The sequence below is a fragment of the Equus asinus genome, chromosome 11 (assembly GCF_041296235.1).
Source record: "Equus asinus isolate D_3611 breed Donkey chromosome 11, EquAss-T2T_v2, whole genome shotgun sequence".
Classification (NCBI taxonomy): Eukaryota; Metazoa; Chordata; class Mammalia; order Perissodactyla; family Equidae; genus Equus; species Equus asinus.
This window is the reverse complement of record NC_091800.1, coordinates 84,992,751-85,016,055: the sequence shown is the minus strand read 5'-3', so window position 1 is coordinate 85,016,055 and position 23,305 is coordinate 84,992,751. Positions and strand designations below refer to the sequence as shown.

At 56.4% G+C, this 23,305-nt stretch overlaps 1 protein-coding gene across 1 annotated transcript in view; it reads left to right on the top strand.

Moving 5' to 3' along the window:
- Nucleotides 1-23,305, top strand: part of RASA3 (RAS p21 protein activator 3) — an 89,784-nt gene that overhangs the window by 13,151 nt on the left and 53,328 nt on the right. Inside the window, exon 2 of the mRNA XM_044779639.2 lies at nucleotides 18,099-18,216. Coding sequence (XP_044635574.1) covers nucleotides 18,099-18,216 — 118 coding nt within the window. The remainder of the gene's footprint in view (nucleotides 1-18,098; nucleotides 18,217-23,305) is intronic.

Sequence of the window (23,305 nt, the reverse complement as noted above, 5' to 3'; positions counted from 1 at the left end):
GAGCTGATGGACTTGCAGCAGCGGGCGGCCGTGCCCACTTCTGGCTCCGCATGGCCCATCCTGGGCTCGTCCCACGTCTTGTCCTACCTGGAATGAGGGTGTCCAGATACACGCCTTTCCTTAGTGCTGTGGTTTTAGACCAGGGCAGTGTTGCCCCCCCCCCCCCCCGCCCCCGCCCGGGGACACTGGGCCGTGTTTGGGGACTTTTTTTGTTTGTCACAACTGGGAGGGGGGAAGGTGGCAACTAGCAGGTGGAGGCCCTCGGCCACAGCACCTGACAGTACACAGGGTGCCACCTGAGAACGTCAGTGCGGTCGGGGTGGGCCTGGGGCAGTGTTGACGCTTGTGAAAACCGAGCGTGTGTCTGCCCAGCTCCCTCTGCCTCTCCTCAGGAATGTGGCCTCAGAGAGCTGCCGGTCACATCTAGGGGCTGGAGCAGGTAGGTCTTGTGCACACCAGATGGGAGGACCCCTGCAGTGTGGACCAGACACCGCTTGATGGTCTAGGGGTGAACAACGTGGGCAGGACCCTGGGGCTGAGGGCAGAGTGGCCAGCCTGCTGCTGATTCTCCTGGATCTACAACTTACCTGCCAGAAGTCATTTGACCTCTGTGTGCCTTAGTTTTAGTGTCTGTAAAATGAGAATCATAATAGCTACGTCGTAGGATTGTTGAGTGGCTTCGTGTCTGTAAAGCACCAGGCCAGAGTGCGCCTTGCGGAAGTGTGTCACCTGGGAGCAGAGTGAGGCTTAGGGAGGGGAAGGACTTGCTCAAGGTTGCAGGGTTGGTGAGTGAGCCACTGACGTTTTCACAACCAGCTGAAAGCACCACCCGCCACCAGGGTCCTTGAGGGGACATGGCTGCACGCAGAAGGTGGGAGCTGGCGATGGGCACCCGGGGTCTGGCCCCGTGCCCCCATCTGTGTGGGTTCAGCTGTGTGACTGGCCCCCCAGGCTTCAGGTTCCCGCTTCTCCATCAGGGGACCTGCAGGGGGCCCAGGACGTCGCTGGCCGGGCTGCAGGCTGCGTCTGAGCCTGTGCATCCTCTCTGTCAAGGGCATCCTGCTTCTTCGTTGAGCTGGTCATGACTCAGAAGAAGAATGTTGACCAAGAAGCATAATCTCATGTTTACGTCTGGTTTTGAGGAACAGGTGCGTCTGCAGCAATCTCCCTGGAGGCTGTACCTCCCGTGGGATGCAGTAGAAGCAGGAGATGGAGGTGTTCAGAGTCGGGCAGGTTACAGAGCGTGTGGTCAAAGAAGGTCACACGGGCGCGTGCACTGCGGAGGAAACGGGAACAGCGGCGGGCACCCACTGCGGGCGCTGGGCCCCAGGCAATGCTGAAGCGAGTCAGCGTGCTGTTCCGGCTTCCTGACTTTCCTTCTGGATCATTCTATGGTTTTATCTCTGTGGCGCAGGCTCCTTCACAGGAAGTGGGCATTAGTGAATCAGTTGACTATTTTGGAAGCCGTAGGAGGTTATCTTGTGATGAGCCTGTGCTTGGCGCGCAGGACCCCATCCAGGCACCAGACAAGTGCGGCTCTGTGTGGGGGGCAGCCTCGCACAGCCGGTGTGGTCACTGCTCGGCTTGGCCTGCAGCCCTGGCTTTGGGGCTTTGCATTTACCTGCACACCTTGCCAGGAGATGCCGAGGAAGCTGTCACGTCTCACGGTGGGACAAGGTCTCCAGACACCCACCAGTGAGGGAGGGTTTCACGCGGCGAGGCCTTGCTCGGTGCCTCTGGCAGCACCACTCCCCGCGGGGTGGGCTGCCCACCTCGGCTTTCTGCACATGACACCAGCTGAGCAGGAGATGGAGCCCGTTCCACCCCCGTCTTCCTCCCCGGACTCGCTGGCGACTCAGACCATCCACCCTCTCCCCACACGTGGAAGTCAGCACCAAACACGTGTGAGAGGAGTGTGCTTAATAAGCTCTCAGGTTTCTACCAAAAACTGGCCCAGTTTTATTAACGGATGAGGGTAAGCAAAGACGAGTGAAGAATAAAGAAAACAAGCTGCTTCCATGAGTAAAATTAGGTACAGCATGAAGATCCACTTATTTTGCCTGGTGCAGTTTAAAGACCAGCCAAGAACAAGGTATTGTTTTTCAAGGTGGGACAAGGCTCCTGGCCTGCCCCGCACCTTTAGCAAGCAAGCGGCTTGGCCTTGTGTCCGCCCTGGCCTGCCCCGCACCATTAGTGAGCAAGCGGCTTGGCCTTGTGTCCGCCCTGGCCTGCCCCGCACCGTTAGTGAGCAAGCGGCTTGGCCTTGTGTCCGCCCTGGCCTGCCCCGCACCCTTAGTGAGCAAGCGGCTTGACCTCGTGTCGGTCCTGGCCTGCCCTGCACCGTTAGTGAGCAAGCGGCTTGGCCTCGTGTCGGTCCTGGCCTGCCCCGCACCGTTAGTGAGTGAACGGCTTGGCCTTGTGTCTGGACCTCGCACAGCAGGAGCTGGAAACGCTGCTGCCCTGGCCCTTCTGGTCCAGCGACTGCTGAGTGATTCCTCTCATCCCACCCCCCTCCCCTGACGTGGGCAGGGCCAGATGACCGGGAGTCTTTCTGAGATAGTCTTGGACTCAAGTCTAATAAAGGAAACCCCGGGAAGTCCAGAACAGAAAGTTAGCACATGAGGAGAGGAAATTCATTTTGAGGTCCACAGATAAATTTGTGGTTTGGCTTTTAAATGTGGCAGAATGTGAGTGCGCTGAGGGCTCCTCCAGGTGGCCCCGCACTCTATAGGCTGTCTGCTTGGCGCCTTGTAAATGCTTGACAATGGTTTGTGGAGTGAATTAATGAGCATCCTGCACTCAATAGATCTCTGCTGTAACCTGTGCGAGCCTGAAATCTGGGCCACAGAGGCCAGCAGCCTGGTTTTCTCGTTAGCACGTTTCTCTCTATTTCAGAAGTTTGTCAGAAGCGACGTGATTACTCCACGTGGGCTTAGGGGGCCTGCCTTAGTTTCAGATCTGTTCCTTTGATGTTCCTTTTGTTCCTCGTCACACATGATGCGCTGTCCCAGTGTCATGTCAGGTGGCTGTTGCCAAACGCTCAGGCGATGCCTGGGGCTGAGCAGGGAAGAGTCCAGTCCAGGCTGCTGGGGTGGGTTGTCTGCTGGGGTAGGGACCTCTGAGTGCCAGGGAGCAACTGTAGGACTGTCCTAGGAAGGAGGCAACTCGCACTGAATGAGCTCTCCCCACGAACAACAGAGAGGAAAGGAGCAGCCTTTGGTCCTGCAGTTGGTGTGGCTCCGGGCCCAGTATCACGAGTTCAGGCTGTCCCAGGGGGCCATCCCAGCCCCTACCCCCAGTCAAGAAGCGATTCTCGGTGCATCGCTCTCAGCTCCAGGTCAGAACCCTCAGGAGAGCCTGGGTCGTCCCTCTAGCCATAGTGCCTCCCTGGGCCCCTCCTACCCCACAACCTTGTGCAACCCCATCCTTGTGCAACCCCCATCCTTGTGCCTCATCCCAGCCGCCACATCCTTGTGCATTGTCCCAGACCCCCTGTCCTTATGTGTCATCCCAGCACCCCCGTCCTTGTGTGTTATCCCAGCCCCCCAGTCCTCATGCATCATCCCAGCCCCCCAGTCCTCTTGCATCATCCCAGCCCCCCAGTCCTCATGCATCATCCCAGCCCCCCTGTCCTCGTGCGTCATCCCAGCCCCCTGTCCTCGTGTGTCATCCCAGCCCCCCGTCCTCGTGCATCACCCCAGCCCCCCAGTCCTCATGCGTCATCCCAGCCCCCCATCCTCATAAGTCATCCCAGCCCCCTATCCTCGTGCGTCATCCCAGCCCCCTGTCCTCGTGCATCATCCCAGCCCCCCATCCTCGTAAGTCATCCCAGCCCCCTGTCCTCGTGCATCATCCCAGTTCCCAGTCCTTGTGCATCAGCCCAGCCCCCCATCCTTGTGCATCAGCCCAGCCCCTGGCCCTGTCTCTTTGCGTGTCCTAGCCCACCCTGTTGGCGTCTGATCCCAGGCTGAGGGAAGGGTCTCCTTCCTGCTAAGGTTCCTCTTTGAAACCGTTTGCACTGAGAGCTGAGCCTGTTCCTGAGCTGCCTTCATCTCTGCTGCTCCTCTGGGAGAGAAGGCTGCTGGGCCCACCTGGAGGTGGGAGAGGAGGGATCTGCAGCCAGCAGGAAGAGCTGGCATGCCCATCATCCCCTCCTGAATTCTTCCCCCTCCACCCAGGGCTCTCCGAGGGGGGTCCCCACAGCAGCAGCATCACCTGGGAGCTTGCTGATGTAGATGTTCAATCCCACTCCAGACCTATGGAATTAGTCACTCTGATAACCTGGTGGCCTTCGCTTCCAGGGGTTCTGTGCAGCAGAAGTCTGAGGACCCCTGGTCCAGAGCTACGTGCCCTCCAGCTGAGCTGAGGATCTAGCCGCACTGCCTGCCTGGTCATCGTGGACAGTGTTCCTCGTGACGTGCTGTGCTCCAGCTCTGTGGAGAGGGGCCCTGGCTTTCCTGGGTGAAACCCTCCCCCATGGCCAGCTTCCTTCTGGCGCCCGTGAGGCGAGGTGAGGAGCTGGCTGTGCAGCTCAGGGAGAAGCCCCTCTGGCTGCTGTGCCAACGCCCTCAGATGGAAGGTTCTGTTCCCCTGTCTGTGTTGCTGTTGCCAAATTGGTCTGATGACATACCATACAGACTGCCTGATGTGCTCTAGTCTGGGGTGCAGGTGGGGCGGTGGGGCCAGAGCTGACGGGGAGGTTGGTCAGTGCCATGTACCTGGCCACACAGGCTGTAGCTGCTGTTTGATTTGTTTCCACTAAAAGCCCTGCTCCTGCCTGTTCTTGGAATTAGATGGTAGGGTGGGCTCCTGCCCCTCCAACAGCGTGCAGGAGGCATTTTCAGAGGGCGCATTCTGTTCTGAATTACTGCTGCTGTGCGTCATCACCCCAGCCGCGACTCGGGACTTGAGGAGCCCCTGGAAGCACTCGTTTTGCTCGAATTGCCATCAGGGAGGACCCTAATTATGACCTTGTGTGGAGGTTTTACATACCCTGCTGTTACATTTGTGGTTCTTTGAACAGCTTGTGTGGGTAGAGGCTATTTTGGAAAGAGGGATTGTCATGAGTGTAATTGAAAATATGGAGCCTTTTCATGGCTGCTGTGCGTGGGGCATGTGGGTGGGGCTGCCGGCCCATTTATGGCTTCAATAAATTGCTGTTCTGCATTGTCATTTTAATTTTGTTACCTCGAGCAGCCCTGAGTGATGACAGATGTCACCCGATGTCTTTGCAGGGTCTCAGTGTGGAGGCGTAGGGACTGTCCCACGTCCAGGGTCTCAGGGCCAGAATCTCTCAGATCAGTCCCACTGGCTGGATTCATAGTCCCCATCAAGCCTGAGCCAGGGGTGAGCTTGTTAGTGTTCAAAGGACTGTGTCCTACACTGAGGCCCCATCCAGACCCCCTTGGGGCTAGGGGGCTAAATGACCCAACAGTGGGTCATCCCGCCCTCTCCTGGGCACAGGCTAACGCGATAGCCCTCACAGCCCACTGACCACCTTGTGGTGGCAGAGACTCATGCTTGGACATGCTCTGTGTGCTCACGCACATACGTGCCAGCCCCCAACCCCGAGGGGAAGCCACGGGGACTGGCGCCTGCCGCTGTGCCCCCGACCCTGAGGGGAAGCCATGGGGGCCATCTGGGCGGTTGTCCTCTAGCTGCTGCACATGGTGGTCCCCTGGGGAGCTCTGAAACAGCACCTGTGCCTGGTCCACCCACCAAGGACCTGATCCCAGCTCGGACTCAGGCGCTGGCACTTTGAAAGCCCCAGGGGGAGGGGAAAGGAGGAGACAGTGAGGGATGTGACGGGGGAGGGGCTTCGCTGTGCTGCCCTCCCTCCTCCCCGGGGCCCTGCTCTGAGCGTCTCCGGCCTAGATGCTCCTGACTCTTGTCCCCTGAGGGCTGCCGGCAACTTCTGCCCCAGGTCATGGCATGCCATGTGTGTGTGCACATGTGCGTGTGTGTGTACAAAAGAAATATTTTCACTGAGGAAGATTTGGGGAATATAGAGAAACAGAGTTAGAATGTGAAGAGTCATGACCCCACATCGGCAAAGCCCCAGACATTCCCTTCCTGCAACAGCTGCACTGTTGCCTCGTTGTGGGGCTGAGACATGGGGCACACGGACGGGCACCTGCCACCAGGATGCTCCATGTGAATAACCACTCGTGCTCAGAGCCATCCGTCCTGTGCTTAAGGCTGGGGGTCCCCCTTTGTCCATGAGCACCCCCTCCCTGGCATGTGGGGCCGGCCACCATCTCTACTTGAGAAGCTGGATCGGCATGTGCAGGCCTGAGGGCCGGCCTCAGTGTCTACGAGGATGCTCGGGCCCTGGTGCTGTGCTGCGCTGGCCAGGCACTGCCCTCACTCCTTGCCATGGCCTCCTCTTTCTGAGCTGTGTTAAATTATGTGCATCTGTGTTTGCTGCCATCCTGTCGTCTGGGGTACCTCTCTGTGATCAGTCAGACACTCACTGTGATAATTTGGTGGAAGCAGATTTTATGGAAAGATGAGGATTTACTACAGAGATGTTTGGGGAGGTTCAGCATAATTCGAGGGGCACAGCTGTTGGGATTGTGGGAGGGCTGACGCCCCGTGGACCCCAGCCCCCGGAGCGAGGGCGTGTCCCCGCAGCCCAGTGCCCCGTGAGTCTGCGCCCTCAGAGATGTCACTCTTGCCCTGTCCCAGCACCAGGGAGTCTCCCTGGAGATGACAGTGACTGCCCTGGTCACCGTCTCGGGTCTGGGTGGGGGTTGAGCAGGAATAAAAGTCCAGCGCTGCTGTTGCTGAGTCTGACTCTGTGAGTGTGCCAGGAGCCACACTGGGCATTTCGCAGGCAGTCTTCTCCATTTTACTTACAGGGAAACTGAGGCTTAGCGAGAGGCACATACCTGATCTGAGGTGATGGCTGGAGGGCAGTTGGCGGGGCGCTGGGCCTGGGTGGAAGGCCCTGGTCGGGGGACCAGCTGGCTCTGCTCTGGGCAGCGCAGCAGTGATCTGTGCCTCTCGGATGGCACCGTGGTTCCTTCTGCCTTTGCGGGACTGCCTGTCCTCTGAGCCCAACAGCCCGGAGCTTCCTGGGCGGGTTGGGCTCTGGTGGGCCAGGCGCCCTTTGATCTGGGAGCAGAGCCCTTGAGGGGCAGTCGCTGCCACAGGACCCTCCTGGAGGAGGTCCGAGGGGCCTGGCCGGTGGTGAGGAGGAGCCCGGCCTGGACAGCACAGATGTGTGCGCCGAGAAGCGGCGTCACCAGCTCGGCGTGGCATGAGGGGCAGAAGCTCAGAGAGCAGATCAGGAGGAGGACTCCTGTCACAAGAGGCAGGATCCCACCAGGCCGGCTGCTGACTGCAGAGTGTGGGGAGACCTGGAGGTGCGTGGGGTGCTGGGCTGGCGGGGGGAGGCCCTCCTCTTTGGTCAGTAGGTGGGATGGTCACCAGATTCACACATACAGTGATTATCATGTCCTGTGTTTCTGGTTCAGGCCACCGTGCACACTATTTGGAACATTCCCTCTGCACTGTGCCCCCACCTTCCTGACCTACTCCACGCTTTGCCCTCTGACCTCACGGCCTTTGTCCCCCATCTCCCTGGCTGGCCTGACCTCTGCCCTCTCTGTTCCTCTTTGCTCCCTGGTCCTCCCGACCTGGCCATCGGGGGCTGCCTCCCTCATCAGTGTTCTGGCCAGAAGGGGCCGGCAGACAGTCCCGGTGACTCCAAAGACTTCTCATTTCTTAGGCATAACGGTGGAAATTAGGATTAGGGATTTTCTATGAATTTAGTTTATTTTGATTCACAGAAAATGGTGAATTTGCCCTTGGTTGAATAAGAAGCAGACAGTCTAGACCAGCCAAAGGCTGAGATTCCAGGAACTAAAAATAGAAGTGGTGGGAAAGAACAGTGTCTGGAGGAAAAGAACGGAGAAGAAGCCACAGTGCGCGGGTGTCCACACACCTAGGGAGAGCGGCAGACGCTGGCAGAGCTGTGGTGGGGGGTGAGGTGGAGGTGCAGCCAGGTGACACGGACTTTCCCTTAGACTTCTGTTTGTTAATCAAGCAGGATGCACTCTAAGTGGGCAGAGGATAGTTTAAATTTAAATTTCAATAAATTAAAGAATAAATGTGGAATTTTGAATGTTGGCTAATTGGCTGTAGCTAGAGTTTAAGCCAGAAAAGTTATTCAGAAGGTAAAAGAGCTGGGTGGATGCCTTGTGTCTGAGCCAGTGTATGGAAGTGTGATTGTAGATAATACATGTGTAACATAGATTATAACAAAAGTGATGGACTCGTTAGCTGAGCAGGGCTTTACTGCATATCTAGCATCTCCTAGTCGATACAGTCACTTTTAAATGTTAAGCAGGATATTCTTAGGTTCCTAATAGACAAAGAATATCAGCAAGATTACAGAAGCAGATGAAAATGTATATGGGAGCCTAGTTTGTGATAAAGATGGCATTTTAGTTCACTGGGGAAAGAGAGGTATGTTTATAAAATGGAGTTGGCTTAATTGGTGTCTTGAGAAAAATTACATCCTAACTCACACCATATAAACCAAATTCCATAGGGATTAAAGGTTACAGTGTGAAAAAATAAAACAAAAGTATCAGGAACATTCTGAGAATATTGTGAATAACCTCTGGAACGTGGGAGAACTTCCTGAGTGATCAGTGAACTAAAGGCCGGAGAGGAAAAGATAATGGATTTGATTATATAAAAATGGAAAATTTCTGTGTGGCAAGGACACTGAATGACAGAGGGCCTACTGGAAGGCAGGTGTGTGCCTCCATGACCCGCTGGGACAGCCCTGGGACAGCCAGTTCCCAGAGGCAAAATGAGCGACAGACCAGCCCCCAGAGGCCAAACCGGTGAGGGACCAGCCCCCAGAGGCCAAACAGGCGATGGGCCAGCCCCCAGAGGCCAGCCTGGTGATGGATCAGCCTGGAGAAGCCAGCCCGGCGACAGACCAGCCCCTAGAGCACAAGGCCATGAAGAGCCGGCAGCTTGTCCCCAGGCCCGCACCACTATCACGGTCTGGATCTGTCTGTGGAAACCCCGCAGGTTTCACGTGAGCGGACGTTTGTCAGAGTTCCAGGGCACGGCAGCAACATTTCTCACCTCTTGAGTAGCTCTGCTCCTGTCCCCAGAGGGATAAGATGCTGAGGCCTGGAGGGTCCGAGTGCTAGGCTGCGGGCAGCCGCAACGGCTGAACTCAGCCTCATAGGGTGTTTGCAGGCAGCGATTGGGGGAACATGTCTGTGTGGGAGCTGCTGTCCTGCGGACACTGTGTCCCTCCTATGAAGGACTGGGGCCAGCCCAGAGGTGGTGACAGAGCCATCACATGGTGGAGAGAAACAGCAGGTCCAAGTCATAGCAGTGTGGTCCTGTGCAGTAAGCAAGTTTGGAACCCCTTCCATCCAGCCATCCAGTTCTTCCCAGTGTCTCGTGAGCCCGCGGAGAAGATCCGTATGTGCAGGGCGCAGTCAGCACTGGCTGTGGCTCAGGGTGTTGGGCTGGCAAAGGAAGGGACAGTAGTCACGTTTCCCACGTAGACTTACTTGTTACAATGAAGATATGTTTCTTTTGTAATTAAAAATAAAGAAAAAATAGAATTTCTTTATAAAACTCTTATTTATTTTAAACGTAGAGCTTTCTAAAAGGGACTGTGAATATCATCCACTTACTGTGGATTGTGTGCCTACTGTGTGCCCAGAAATGGAATGGATAAGTTTGTAGCATCTGCCACAGTTTGGACCCAGCTGGTCCAGGAGTTAAACAGAAAACATTTGATCAATAAAATAATTAAAGCAACAGTTCAGCAGGAGAATATGGGGCATCTCTCATCTGCAGGGACCCAGACTCGAGTGGGAGGCAGACGGCCCAGCTGGGGCTTGTGAGTGCGTTTCTAATTTAGGGTAAATAAAATGAGCATTTATTCACAAAGCTCTGAATTATATACTATGTTTCATTTTGCATTTAAAGTTAGTTTTCAGAAATTGCCTTTATTATTATACATGATAAATTGACTCAGTCACTGTTTGATATAAAAGGAAGGAATCGTTGACAAGAGAGACATAACACCTAGACTTTTTAAAAATAAGTCTCAGATGCTGTTAAATCTGTGAGCATTTCTGTTTAATTATAAACATAACACCTGCTCTGTAGACATTTTGGGAAACCTAGTTCTGAGTTTTCAAGAATGAGAAAAAAGTGACTACTCCCCCAAAAAGGCCACTATCAGCACTTGGTGCCAGCTGTCCCTTCTTGATGGCCTCCCCTCCACCCTCGCTCTTTGTGGGGAGGTGCACAGTGTGCACACGCATCCTCATTATGTGTTACATGCGCACCATGTGTGTTCAGAGGGCATGTCCTTCACAACATCATCCCCTGATGCTCTGGCACGCCACTCAGCGTGTGACCTTCTTCACAGGGGTCACCTGGGCTGCTGCGTTGTCCTCCAGTGGCCCGACTTCCACCTGCCTGCACCTGGCCCGTGCCTTTCCCCCCTCAGGACCTTGTGACCCCAGGCCGTGGTCTGGCCCGGAGGCCCTAGCGGCTGGCTTCACTCTGCTCTCGGCCCAGTGTTGGCCCAAGGCGCCCTCCCTGTTGCAATCTCCCATTGTCGAACGTTTGTTTCCTTTTTTTCTGCCAACGTAAATATTGTTGTAATAAACACTGACCATTCATAAATCTTTGTTTTACGGATTATTTCCTTAGGAGTCCTAGATATTGATTTACTTGTGGCCTTTAAAAACTATTTTTTTTTTTGAGGAAGTTTAGCCCTAGCTAACTGCCGCCAATCTCCTCTTTTTGCTGAGGAAGACTGGCCCTGAGCTAACATCCATGCCCATCTTCCTCTACTTTATATGTGGGACGCCTACCACAGCATGGTGTGCCAAGCAGTGCCGTGTCTGCCCCTGGGATCCAAACTGGTGAACCCCAGGCCACCGAAGCAGAATGTGCAAACTTAACCACTGCGCCACTGGGCCGGCCCCTAAAAACTATTTTTAAGAGATTGGGAAGAAATGATAGCCAGGTGTAAGGGGGCAGAGGAGCCATCTGCAGCCAAGGGGCACGCCTGCCATTTTCCTGAGCACCGTGTGGCTCTGACTTGGGGGCCACACCCTCGAGCTGCAGGCCAGTGGCCCCGTGGACGTGAATTTCCATTTGGTCAGCCTTGGTCCCTTGATGTGCTGGTGGCTTTTCTTGGAGGTGGGAGACCCGTGGGGAGGTTCCCTGTCCCCATGTGGGAGGCTGGGGCTCCCAGGGCTGCTCCGCACTTGCCTGAGGGGCTCCAAGCCTCTTTCCCCCCACCCCCACCCCAGGCGCCCCTCAAAGCCGGGGTTGCTCTGAAAATTTGGGGTGAAGAGCTTCAGAAGGTGCCTACGGGGCTGCCTCACCAGCAGTGTCCCCTGCACTCTGAGAGCCTGCTGAGTCGTGAGCTCGCTCGCCTGGCTGGTGTGGCAGGGTGACAACACGTGGCACAGGTGTGTCAGATGGCTGGTGGCTCGCTGGGGACGAGGCTGGGAGCCCATGGAGGCTCAGGCCGAGGACCTCCAGTGGGGGCCATTCTCCCAACCCTCCACCCAAGACAGCTGGTACTGTCCTTCCCATCTTCGTCCTCTGCGGGTGGGAGGCCCATTGATGAGGCCGGCCGGGTGGGCTCTCCCTGGGGGTTTGGGCCGTGGGGCCAGGCAGAACTGGTCAGGGCAGTGGCCTCAGAGTGGGGGAGGCTGCCTCTGCTGAGCTCGTGGTTTGCTGGTGTTTATGTATTAGGACCGAAGAGGAGGCACATCGCACCCAAGCCAAGCCCCACAGACAGTCTCTTCCACTTAGAGTCTGATCTCTCTCGGGCTGCCTTTCATGTAATAAATAAGGAAAGAAAAACCAAAGTCGTAATTTTGAGGTTTCCTCCTGTTCTAAAATTGCCATTTAGACTCAGTCCAGGGCCAGTGCAGGCTGTCGGGGTGAGGGTCTCCGTCAGAGATGGCGGATCAGAGATGGTTTTCGTGGCTGGGTCACTGGTGTGGCCCATCGCGGGGGCTCGTTCTCATCCCTGATGATCAGGGTCAGGTGAAGAGGCTGTTTCTGCTGGTAGGAGTCACAGGTGAAAACGGCCAGAGGCCAGGCCTTCCCGCGGGCTCGGCCTGCACTGGCTCGTTGGTCTGGGTGGCACCTTGCGGGAGGGTGCTCTGCGGTGGACACGTTGGGAGGCCATGGCTCCATGGACCCATCTAGAGGTCTGGCTCATGTGGCAGGCGGCCAAGGGGTGGAGCTGCCTCAGTGGTTCCGTGTGCGTGGATGCCTGCGGTTCCCGCGGAGGATGCGTCTCTGGAGCAGACCCCGCTGCTTGGGACTCTGGGGCGCTTGTTGGTGCCTTTGAGCCTCATGCTTCATCCTCGCGCTTTAATGAGACAAGAACTTCCCTGGAGGAGGATGGTGGCCAAGGCGGCTCCCAGAGTGTCCTCTTAGACCCAAAGGCCAGTGGACACAGGCGCACGTCCTGCAAAGGGTGCTGTCGCATCCAAGGGCCAGTGACCTGCTTCTCCTTCTGCTGGGTCACCACAGTGGTGACTTCCGTGCCCATGAGTTGTCTGGGAGGACGTGGTGCTGGCCTGGCTCTGATAGGTGGGGATGCTGGGCTGGAGCTGGTCGTGAGCCTGGCTGTGCTCCCTGCCATGGGCCTCGAGAACCCACGGCAGCACCTTCCATGGGAGCCGGCCCGTCTGCTGATCTTTCTTTCGCCGTGCGCTTGTTGCGTGTGATCTCAGCTTTGGTTGCTCAGGGGTCCCGGGCCTCCCAGACCCTGCAAGGACACACGCACGGCTCCCGAGGGGGCTCCGTGTCTTGGCCTGGAAAGGAGAGCAGTCGGTGCACTGCTTGTGCTCCAATGGCGGCTGCATGAGGGCCCGAGAGAGGGTAGCCATCATCACCTGCTGGGCTGCAGGGCCTGGTGCTTCAGAAGATGCAGTGCCATGTCAGGAAGCCTCAAGAATCGCAGTCTGTTTCCACAAGGAGGTCAGTGCCTCAGCACACGCTGGCCCTCGCGGGTTCAGGTTCACTTCAGAGTGTGGCCACAGTGGGGATGGCCAACTCGGCCTGTCCAGAAACACACATGGCATCCCGACCAAGACACTGCCTGCAGTGCTGAGCACCAGACATGCGGGTTCCAATCCTTCGTCTTCCTCCACTGCTGGCACCTGGGCCTTGGTTCCCCATCTGGGAAATGGGTGCTGAAGGGGCTGAGGTGGCGTCTGCATGGTCACAGCCAACCTCGTGGGCGTCCTGCTGCGTCTGCTGATAGAGTGAAATGAAAGGTGGAGTCAGGACATCGCCATTTACAGCCCCTACGGATTAATGGATCTGCTCACTTCAATGAGGCACAGAGTAGGCAGAACTGTATGTTGTGGAGTTCCAAAGGGCGCTGGGCTCTGGGTGGGAACGACAGCATTGGTCTGGGAAGGGTGTGCAAACGTCCCGGAGTGCTGGAGTATTCTGCATCTGGGTCTGGGTGCTGCTCACACTGCTGTGCACATGTTAAATCATTGAGTCGTAGTTACCAAGTCCATGCGTGCTGGGGTGTAATGTTTGCATGTTTGCATATGTGCCGCCACAGAATATACAAATAAAAAACAGTAAATGAGGGGCCGGCCTGGTGGCACAGCGGTTAAGTTTGCACGCTCCGCTTTGGTGGCCTGGGGTTCATGGGTTCAGATCCTGGGCACAGACGTACACACTGCTTATCAAGCTGTGCTGTGGCAGCATCCCACATGTAAAGTAGAGGAAGATGGGCACGAATGTTAGCTCAGGGCCAGTCTTCCTCAAAAAAAAATAAATAAATAAATAAATAAATTGAAATGTAAAACCCCAAAACAGTGTGTCTTGGTCCCCTTTCTTGCTCCAGGGAAGGCCCTCCAGCGGAATGAGGCGCTGCTGCAGTGAACAGTCATGCTGAACACCCGCTGCCTCCGTTGGTGTCCTGAGAACCATCTTTTCTTTTTTTTAAAACCGTGGTGAAATGATGTAACATGAACTCACCATTTTAGCCATTGTAAAGTTACGATTCAGTGGCATTTAGTGGATTTGCATGTTGTGTAACCACCACCTCTCTCTAGCTCTGAACCCTTTAGTCACCCAGGAGAACACTCCATGCTCCCACGGAACCGGCTCAGCCCTGACCCCAGGCTCTGCGCAGTAGACTGCGTTCCCGCGTGCAAGGACATGGGCTGTTTCCACCCTCTGGCTCTGTGAATGGCGCTGTTAGGAACGTACGTGTGCACAGTTGTTTGAAACCTGTTTCCAGTTCTCTTGAGTCTGTCCCTGGGGTGGAGTCACTGGGTCAGGTGGTGACTCTGTCAGGTTTTGGGGAACCGCCACACTGCCTTCCACAGAGGCCGTCCCATTTTCCATCCCCACCAACAGTGTCCCGATGCCCCCATTTCTCCACATCCTCACCAAAACTTGCTATTTTCCTTTTTAACAAAAAGTTCTGGCTGTCCTTGTGGTGTCCCTGCAGGTGCACACAGGCGTCCTTACCTGTGGTTCTTGGGAACCACAATGGCTTTTGGGTTGAAGCCTTTGTTTTCCTTGCCCACTGCCTGATCCCTGTACTTGGAGATCAGGGTTTGCTGTGTCAGTGCTGTTATGTGACTGTTTTGTGAGCGCTGCCTTTACTTCTGTTAGTAAATTAGGCATTCAGAGGTATCAGGTGGTATCAGGTACCACATTTGCTGTCTGCATCAAATCTGCCGCCAGATGCTTATGGTTGGTGAACAGTATACATTTTGGAGATGTGGTAAACGGGAGGAAGAGTCACGAAATGATTACTGATTTGGCTCTTAGAATGAAACCAGAGTCTGCTCTCCTTTTACCTTGTTGTCATTTATTCATTCAACAAATCATTCAGCACCAGCTGTATCCCAGGACAGTTCTGCCTTCTCATGTGAGCATCTCCACATGAGAGAAAAGAAAATGCTTTTCCTCTGAGAGTGACAGGAAGGCGTCATGTGTGCAGCCAGGAAGGGAAGCGCCTCCAGCCTTCAGCATAAGTAACCAGTGTGGAGAAACAGTGCTGTGTTCTGAGTCTGGTTGAGAAGAAACAACCCTGAGAGCTGGGGCGTCCACCCCGCTCTGCTGTGGGCTCCGAGCAGAGACTTGGCATACCTCGTTACTCTCAGTCCTCTTGGTCCAGGCGGGGTCCCCACTTTAAGGACTGGGCAGATGGCATGGCCCAGGGTGAGGGGCTGGCTGCAGCTCCTAACCCTCCTGGTCTGCGTGGCTCATTCATGCTGGCTCTGGTCGCCTTGCTGGCTCTCTGTCACCATCGTCATAGCAACAGGCTGTTTCTGTGACAGTCCAGATCAGGGGCAGGAGGGATGTGGACCAGACTGCACTCACACCAGCACGAGATAACTCTGCATTTCCACATTTCTAAGTGTTGTTCAGAGAAGGCTCCTCTCTCTTCTGCCCTAAGAGAAGGGTTGGCTACCACTGCTTGTGTTCTGAGGTTCTTTGGAGAATAAACAGGATCAAAATCCCAGTTCTGTATTTTCCACCAACGACTGTCTCCCTCAGGCTTTCAAAAGGTTTTCTTCTTGTAATAAACACAGGAACTTGCAGCTAAATATCTCATTCATTGCAAAAAAATTCCAAGGGAAATATGGGAAGCCCTAATTCACATCATAAAGGTGTCAGCTGGGAAGTCGGGCTCGTTTCAAGGTTGAAGATTTGTGAATGCTGCAGGAGGGATCAGTTCCAGAAACTAAGCAGGAAAATCCGAGGGCCACGTGGACTTGGCGCCTGTGCTATGGCTGCACTTTCAGGTCAGCTTGTGGCAGGAGCAGCAGCCGGGAGACTTCATCTCTGTGCCCTTGTGCCTCACCCCCCCGGAAGTCCCTGGGGCCATGTCGCTCCCTGTGGCGCCTGTGGATTCCTCGTGCTCCCAGTGTCTGTGTGCATGTGCATCTGCCACATCTGCCAGAGCCTTCAGAAAGTCTGTTTTTTGACATTTAGCAGCTGATTGAAGCCTGGTGCAGTTCACATGCCTCCTACCAGGCAGGCCGTGTTTTCATGGGCTCAACTCATGTGGAAATGGCATGTTCTCGGGGCATGGAGGTGTTTTAGGGATAACAGTGGCTATGGGAAAACATTCGTCTGTTATCTCTTCTTCACCAACTGATAGTCGTTGACAATTCCTTGATGATTCCCAAAGGAAAACTTCTGGAGCCTTTTGAATTAGAAGAGTCTCAGGGCCAGAATCCTTGGACAGCTGGTGTGTTCTCATGCTTTTACAGTTGGGGAAACTGAGGCCCAAAGAAGCAGGTCTTGTGTCCTGTCCTGTGCAGGAAATGAGCACAAACACAGATTACAACTGGTGCTGTTAGAAATCCTAAAAGCACTCTGGTGCGTCAGAAATAAGATTTATTGGCACAGAAAACGTCCACCCAGTTATTGAACAACTTCTATTGCTTTCCACTCTGTTCTCAAGTAATAACGTTAATGGAAAGTTACAAAGGAAAAGCTTCAGACAAGTCAAGTTTTCTCTGCCCTTTGGAGGTGCCGGTTTGCACACTGGCATCTTTGCACATGAGCTCAGTCCCCGGGGGAGATACATGTGTGTCTTTGTTGGGTTTTGCACAAGAAGGTGTGGCCACACCCGTGGCTTGACGCTGGGCCTTCAGCACTGAGCTCTGAAGAGGGAGTTCCGAGAACTGTGGCTCTGGTTTTGGTTTGTTTTCTGTTTTCTTTTCAGTTTTAATGAGAATGAGGCAGTTGGGCCCTGAAGTGTGTTGACAGGTGGGTGTGGGCCTGGCTGTGTTGGCCAGGTGCTGCTGCTCAGGCCTGTCCTCGCCCAGCACTGTATCCGGTGCCTGCAGACACCCAGGGCCGGGCGTCTCCAGAACTGAAATGACCAGGAGGCACGACGGCCTCAATGTTCTAAGGGTTTGAGGCATTCTTTCCACAGAATGGACTTCACCAAGGCATCATTCATCCCTGCTCACTCCCAGTTCACGAGCAGGCAGCTCTCTGGACCTCCCTGCCTGCTCCCAGCCTCTGGCAGAGGAGGCCCACAGTGTGGTTTGACAAGAATCTCTAGACAGACCCACAGTCACATGTGGAGTTGTGACATCGTGGGCATTTCCTACAGGACCAGCCAGGCCCTCTTCTCCAAATGTGCTTCACTGCTCCCTCGGGCTTCTGTGCTGAGAAGGGGCTTGTGGGAGGGAAATGGTCATCTGGAGCAGGTGGCTTCTTCTGACTTTTCCTGACTGGCGAATCACTCTGTATTTTAAGCAGCTGGAGTTCATAGTTTACTTTTGTCGATAAAAAAGAGTCCTTCTCCTTAATTATTGCTGTAACTTTGACTTAATACTGTCAAGTTAAATTCAAAATAAAAAGGGACCCCTGGGATGGATGGATAAAGAAAATGTGGTTCATCCACACGATGGAATATCATTCAGCCTTGAAGAGGAAGGACATTCTCACACATGCCACTGCATGGATGGAGCTTGGGGGACATTGTGTTGAGTGAAATAACGGTCACAGAAGGACAAATGCTGTGGGATCCCACTGCTGTGAGGTCCCTAGAGCCGTTGCATCCACAGAAAGTAGATGGTGAGGCTGGGGGCTGGGGGAGGGGGTTCATGTTTCGTGGGGACAGTTTCAGTTTGGGAAGATGAGAAAGTTCTGGAGATGGATGGAGGGAATGGTTGCACAACAGTGTGAATGTGCTTAATACATTGCCTGTGCACTACACCTGGCTGAGATGATAAATTCTAATTATATGCATCTTACCATAATTTAAACATTAAAAAAAGTTAAAGGGACTGGTGTGGTAAAGAGAACAAACAGTCCTCGATTCCCAGCCAGTGGAGCCTGGTCCACACTGGTCTCGTGGTTAGTGTGTCACCTCCCACTTTTCAGTATAGGTGAGATTCCCACAGTGTTTGGCTGTGTCCCAGAAAGCCTGGCCTCCAGGAGCCGTGAGCACACACAGATGCGAGCAGGTGCGCGGCTGTGAGGTGTACCCATGCTGGAAGGGTCTGTGACGAGTGCGGAGATGGAACAATCCTGCACGGAGCTGATATATACTTATGTTTGCTTTTCAGGGGAAGCCAAAAACCTCCCCAGCTACCCGGGGCCAAACAAGATGCGGGACTGCTACTGCACCGTGAACCTGGACCAGGAGGAGGTTTTCAGGACCAAGATCGTGGAGAAGTCACTCTGGTATTGTCCGCTGTTGCTTTGTTTATGCTAATGCTTCTTCCGTGTGGAAAGTGTGCCACACATGGGTGTCGTCCTGTGTTCTGTGTCACTCAGTTCGGGTGGGGACCAGTATTCATGTGGCTCTGCGTCTGGGGCAGTTACGGCCTGAGCCCCTGTCCTCCGTGCTGCACTGATGTCCCTGAATGCTCCTATGCCCAGGACTGAAGGGGACCAGGCCCACAGTGTGACTGCTGGTTTGCTCCTGGAGATGCGGTTGAGTTCTTTCTGATTAGAGATGAGCTGCAAAGTGTGTTCAACAACAAGAAGAACAGACAGAGGATTCTGAGAGGATAAATGTTTGGAAAGCTTTTTTTTACTACCTTCCTATAAATCTTTGTAAAGGGGCCTGCCTGCAAGGGCGTGGAGGTAGGAGACCAGAGAACCTTCACTGATGGAGTTTGAGGAAGAGAGGGAGGTCCAGTGAGAAAGAGCAGCACTTCACAGGTCTGAGGATGGAGAAGTTCACTGTGTAATAAACACATCAGTGCTTCTCCACCTCAGCTTCCCTAAGCATCACATGAGGGCTTGTTAACAGGGATGTCTAGGGTGGGGCTGCAGTTTGCATTTCTAACAAGCTCCTGGAGCCACACCCCAAGGGTAGGAAGTGAGGGCACCTGAAAGTCACAGCAGTTGACCTAGGGCACAGTGTGAGAGACCAGAAACGCATGGTGAGGTGGCAGGACGTCCGCAGTGCAGAGCATCAGCGGGTTGGGTGGGGCAAGTGGTTTGTAGTCCAGGTGAACACCGAAGCCTACAGTGGGGTCCTGAGTGAGCTGTTTACAGTGAGGTGGTTAATGGAGCAAAGAACCCCTGTGCAGCCAGCAACGCTGCCTTGGGGCTGAGAGTTGTGGGTCGTGCAGGTCGATCCAGACAGCTCTCATGGTCGAGAACACTTTCAGCAGATGGAATACATCCTTGCATCTTGCTGCTTCTGAGTGGGACAGACAGCATGTTCTGATGACTTAACAAGTTTAGTTTCTGGAACACGGTTCAGGCTCTCCTGCCCTGAGACCGGGCAGTGGTGTGTTTCCTTCTCTATCAGCCCCATTGCCGCCAAGCCCACAGGGTTGCCCCCAAGGCCAAGCCTAACGCGAGGAAAATCCTTTCTCTGCTTAAATAGTCGATGTCAGGGGCTTGAGGATCATAAACATGGAGAATCAATCAGTGTCTGTGAGGCTAGCTCTCCCCAGACCTGCTGACGGGGGTCTCTGGGAGGGCTATCTATTTGGGAGCCTCTGTTTTAGGTGAGGGTGAGAAATGGGGACCGTTGTCTTCAAAGTATGTCAGACAAACTTCAAAGTGGAAGTCATGGTTTCTGGTTTTGATGGCACTGGAGAACGTGCTTCAGGAGCAGGAAGGGGAGGCTGAGCGCTCCAAGGATGATGATGCAGTAACACGGTCGTTTCTGGGAAACCAGCCGCCTGGGATGCACCCAGATCCACGTGGAAGCCCCAAGGTGCCGTCAGGAGGCCAGTGGACTCCGGTGCGTGCACTGAGGTCACCCTCTCCACTGCCACAGCTGCTCGCCTTCGCCTACAGGCGGTTTTCATGAGTTCGGTTATTTTTGTTAACTTACTCACTTTTATTAACTCACGCAGTGAATATTCATCGAGAGCTTATCTAACGCCCCAGACAAGGACAGAGGTGCTGTAAGCAGGAAATTAAAGCGGGCAGACAAGAGGGAGACAATCTTCACAGTGACTCCCAGAGCCCAGGACACGGGCGTCTGGCCGCCGAGCGTCGAGGGGAGCCCGCCGTCAAGGGGAGCCCACTCTCGGGGTGGCGCACACACGCCTCCGGGCCACAGGCAGAGCTGCCGCCCGTGCTCGGCTCGCTGCCGACGTGTGCGCCCGACCCCAACCCCAGGCCGCGCATCCGCCCCCGCGCGTCCTGGCCCGAACGCCCGTCGGGCAGCCGCGTCAGCCGGAGCAGAGCCAGTCCCCTCTCCGGTCCGGTCTCAGGATTCCGCGCGGGACTGCAGAGTCTTGAGCTCAGAGAAGACGCAAAGGGAGGCGGGAAACGCGGCGTCACGCTTTCGCCAGGAGAAGCGGGAGGCGGCCATGCTGGAGGCCAGCGACATCACCGCGAGCAGGCGGGCCGGTGACAACGGGGCGTCGGAAGGAGCGGGGGATCCAGAAGACACGGGTGAGGCGAAGCGCGGGGGCGCCCGGCGGACCAGACCTGCTGGAGGGATTCCCGCTGGAGGGAGGCATCGCAAACCGAAGGTCCGCGTGCCGCAGCCCGAGACTGACGGCGAGCGCGGGAGTGCGGAGACGCCGTGGCTCAGGGCGAGCGAGGCCGGCGGGACGAGGGCTCCTTCAGATGCGACGACGCGCCGGAGCGGCTTGACGGCGCTGAGGGCGGAGGGGCCTGGGAGCTGGGAGGACCGCCTGGACCGGCCACCCACGGGCAACTGCCAGCCCGCCCACCCGGAGCTGAGCGTTGCCTTCGAGGCAGCGTCTTCTGTCCGCCCGCTGCGGGGGCTCCGGCTTCCGGAGCACGGCCTCCTGCCCGTTGTGGGGGCGCCCGCTGTGGGAGGCACGGGCTTCGGGAGCGTGGCCTCCCTGCTGCTGTGGAGGCGCTGGCTGTGGGGGGCGCTGACTTCCGGAGCACGGCTTCCCGCCAGTTGTGGGGGCGCCGGCTGTCGGGGGTGCTGACCTCCGGGGCGCGGCCTCCCTGCTGCTGTGGAGGCGCCGGCTGTGGAGGGCGCTGACTTCCGGAGCACGGCTTCCCGCCCGTTGTGGGGGCGCCGGCTTCTGGGAGCGGCGTCGTGTCCCCCAGTCTCCTCCAGCCCAGGCTTGTCCCCGAGGGTCAAGCGTTCGTTGGCGAAGTCGCTGTGGAGAATGACGAGCTGCGTCTGGTCGCTGCGTCCAAGAGCGGTAGAGCTCGGCGGCCGGGCGGGCGCGGCCCGGCCCGTCTAGGGGACGCCGGCTCGGCGGGAACCCCGGCGGCCTCTGGGGGGGTCACCTTGAGCGCGCTGCCCGAGCCCGCGGCAGAGGGGACCGGGGCCCGGCTCGTGGTCCTCAGAGCTGGAGGCCGGTCCGCGGACAAGCCGAGTGACAGGCCGTGTCCCAGGAGGGCCCCTGTGTTTAGGAAGCGGGCTGCGCCAGTGGCGGCCCGGAGCAGCGCCCGCGGCGTCGCTGTGCTCCTTTGTGCCGGTAGTGGGATCGCGGCGGCACTTTTGCTCATTTTTTTTTTTACGTGAAATTAGACAGTAAAACCACTGCCTTCCAGAGCTAAGTGAGGAGCCGCTGGCTCGTCGCACGGTGTCAACATGGGTGTAATTACAGACTCCCAAGTTCTGTTCTCGCCGAGAATGTTCCGGAATGAGGGTTCTCAGGGCCGCAGGCGCGGCCTCCGACTGGGAATCGGGAGGAGCACGTGGGTCTGTGACCTAGGAGTTCTAGGGCGACTTGCGCAGAATGGGACGGCCGTGTGTGGGGACGCCTGAGCTGAGCCAGACCCCAGGGCCTCACCGCTGGGGGAGAAGCTGTACGGGGCGCGCGGGGGAGCACCAGGGGGACAAGCGGCAGGCGGGGGGACGCTGTACTGGGGGGAGCGGCGGGGGGGGGGGGAAGCTGTACGCAGGGGGGAGGGGGAGCGGCAGGTGGAGAAGCAGTACTAGGGGCGGGGGGGGGGGGGTACCGGTAGCAGCAGGGGGAGAAGCTGTACTGGGGGGGCCGGGGAGAAGCAGTACGGGGGGGGGAGGGGGGGTACCGGTAGCAGCAGGGGGAGAAGCAGTACCGGGGGCGGGGGGGAGGGTACCGGTAGCAGCAGGGGGAGAAGCTGTACTGGGGGCGGAGGGAGGGGAGCAGCGCGGGGAGAAGCTGTTGCGGCTCCAATGGGAGGAGGAAGACTGGTTCGGGAGTCCAGACTTAGGTTTCTCAGGGATTTTTAATAAAAACAAAGTTGTTGACTAAAAAACGCCAACTTTGAAATCACGAGACAACAGAAGTAACATTTCTTTCCCGGTATCTACTTTGCTGTTTCATTCTCAAGTTAAAGCTTTAAGAAGAAATTCCTTTCGCCGTGAAGGAGGCCTCAGGCCTGGATGTTGCACGCCCCTCGAGTGGGTGGACGCGTCCCCAGGGTCCTGGGCTCCCCGGCCGGAGACCCCTCGCGGAGCCACCGCGCTTCCCGCTGGGCCGCGTCCCCGCTGGCGCCCTGTTCCCGCTGGTGCCCTGTTCGGGAACCAGGCCCGGCCGCCGGGCAGACATGTGTCACCCCGCCCTGCCCCTCCTGGCTCTCCCGCGTCTGGGTGGGGCTGCACAGTGGTGGAAGGGGCCTCCGTGTCATCCGCGTAGGGGGCGTTGGGATTTGCGGCAGGTCTCCTGCATGAGGACTCACTTCCAGGGTGGAGACTCCGAGCGTCGGTCCTGTGCCTTCCAGTTGCCCAGGCGCTGGCTCCTCGGGTTGCCTTTGTCGGCGGGAGGGCCCTGGAGCTCCAGGCTGCGTGGGTGGGCGGCCAGTCCCAGTTTAGGATCCATGAGCGTCTTCTCTGGGTCCAGGGTGGCCGGCGGCGGTCTGAGCGTCCCTTCCCTGCCATTGGGCTTCAATCCTGCCCCAGTTTCCTCTGAACCACAGGAGGCTGCCTGGTGCCAGAACGTGAGGATTCCCTTAGAATGCCAGGGGAAAGCTCGTGGACAGCGAGCACTGGTTTGCTCTTATTGCACAAGCATTGAGCATTGGCAGCACGTGGCGGATGGCCTCAGGCCCCATTGGGGCCATCATCGTGGTGCCAGCTGGCCGGGTGCATGCAGGACGCTGGACAGAGAGGCTGTGGGTCGGCGCACAGCTGCATGTCCCTGTGTGGGAGGGGGCCAGCACCTTCACACCCTCCTGCCCTGTCTACTCTCTCTGAGCAGAGGGTCAGCATGGTTCCTTCCCTTTCTCCTCGTGGAACTGTGGGCCTGCAGCTTCTGGGACAGCAGGATGCCGCCGTTACTGGGTTTTCCCCCAGTGAGGTAGAACCCCTCGTCCGTAGGAGGGCATTAAAGCATCCCCATGGGCTGTTGCCATGCCCCACCCCTGGACTACCCCCTGACAGTCT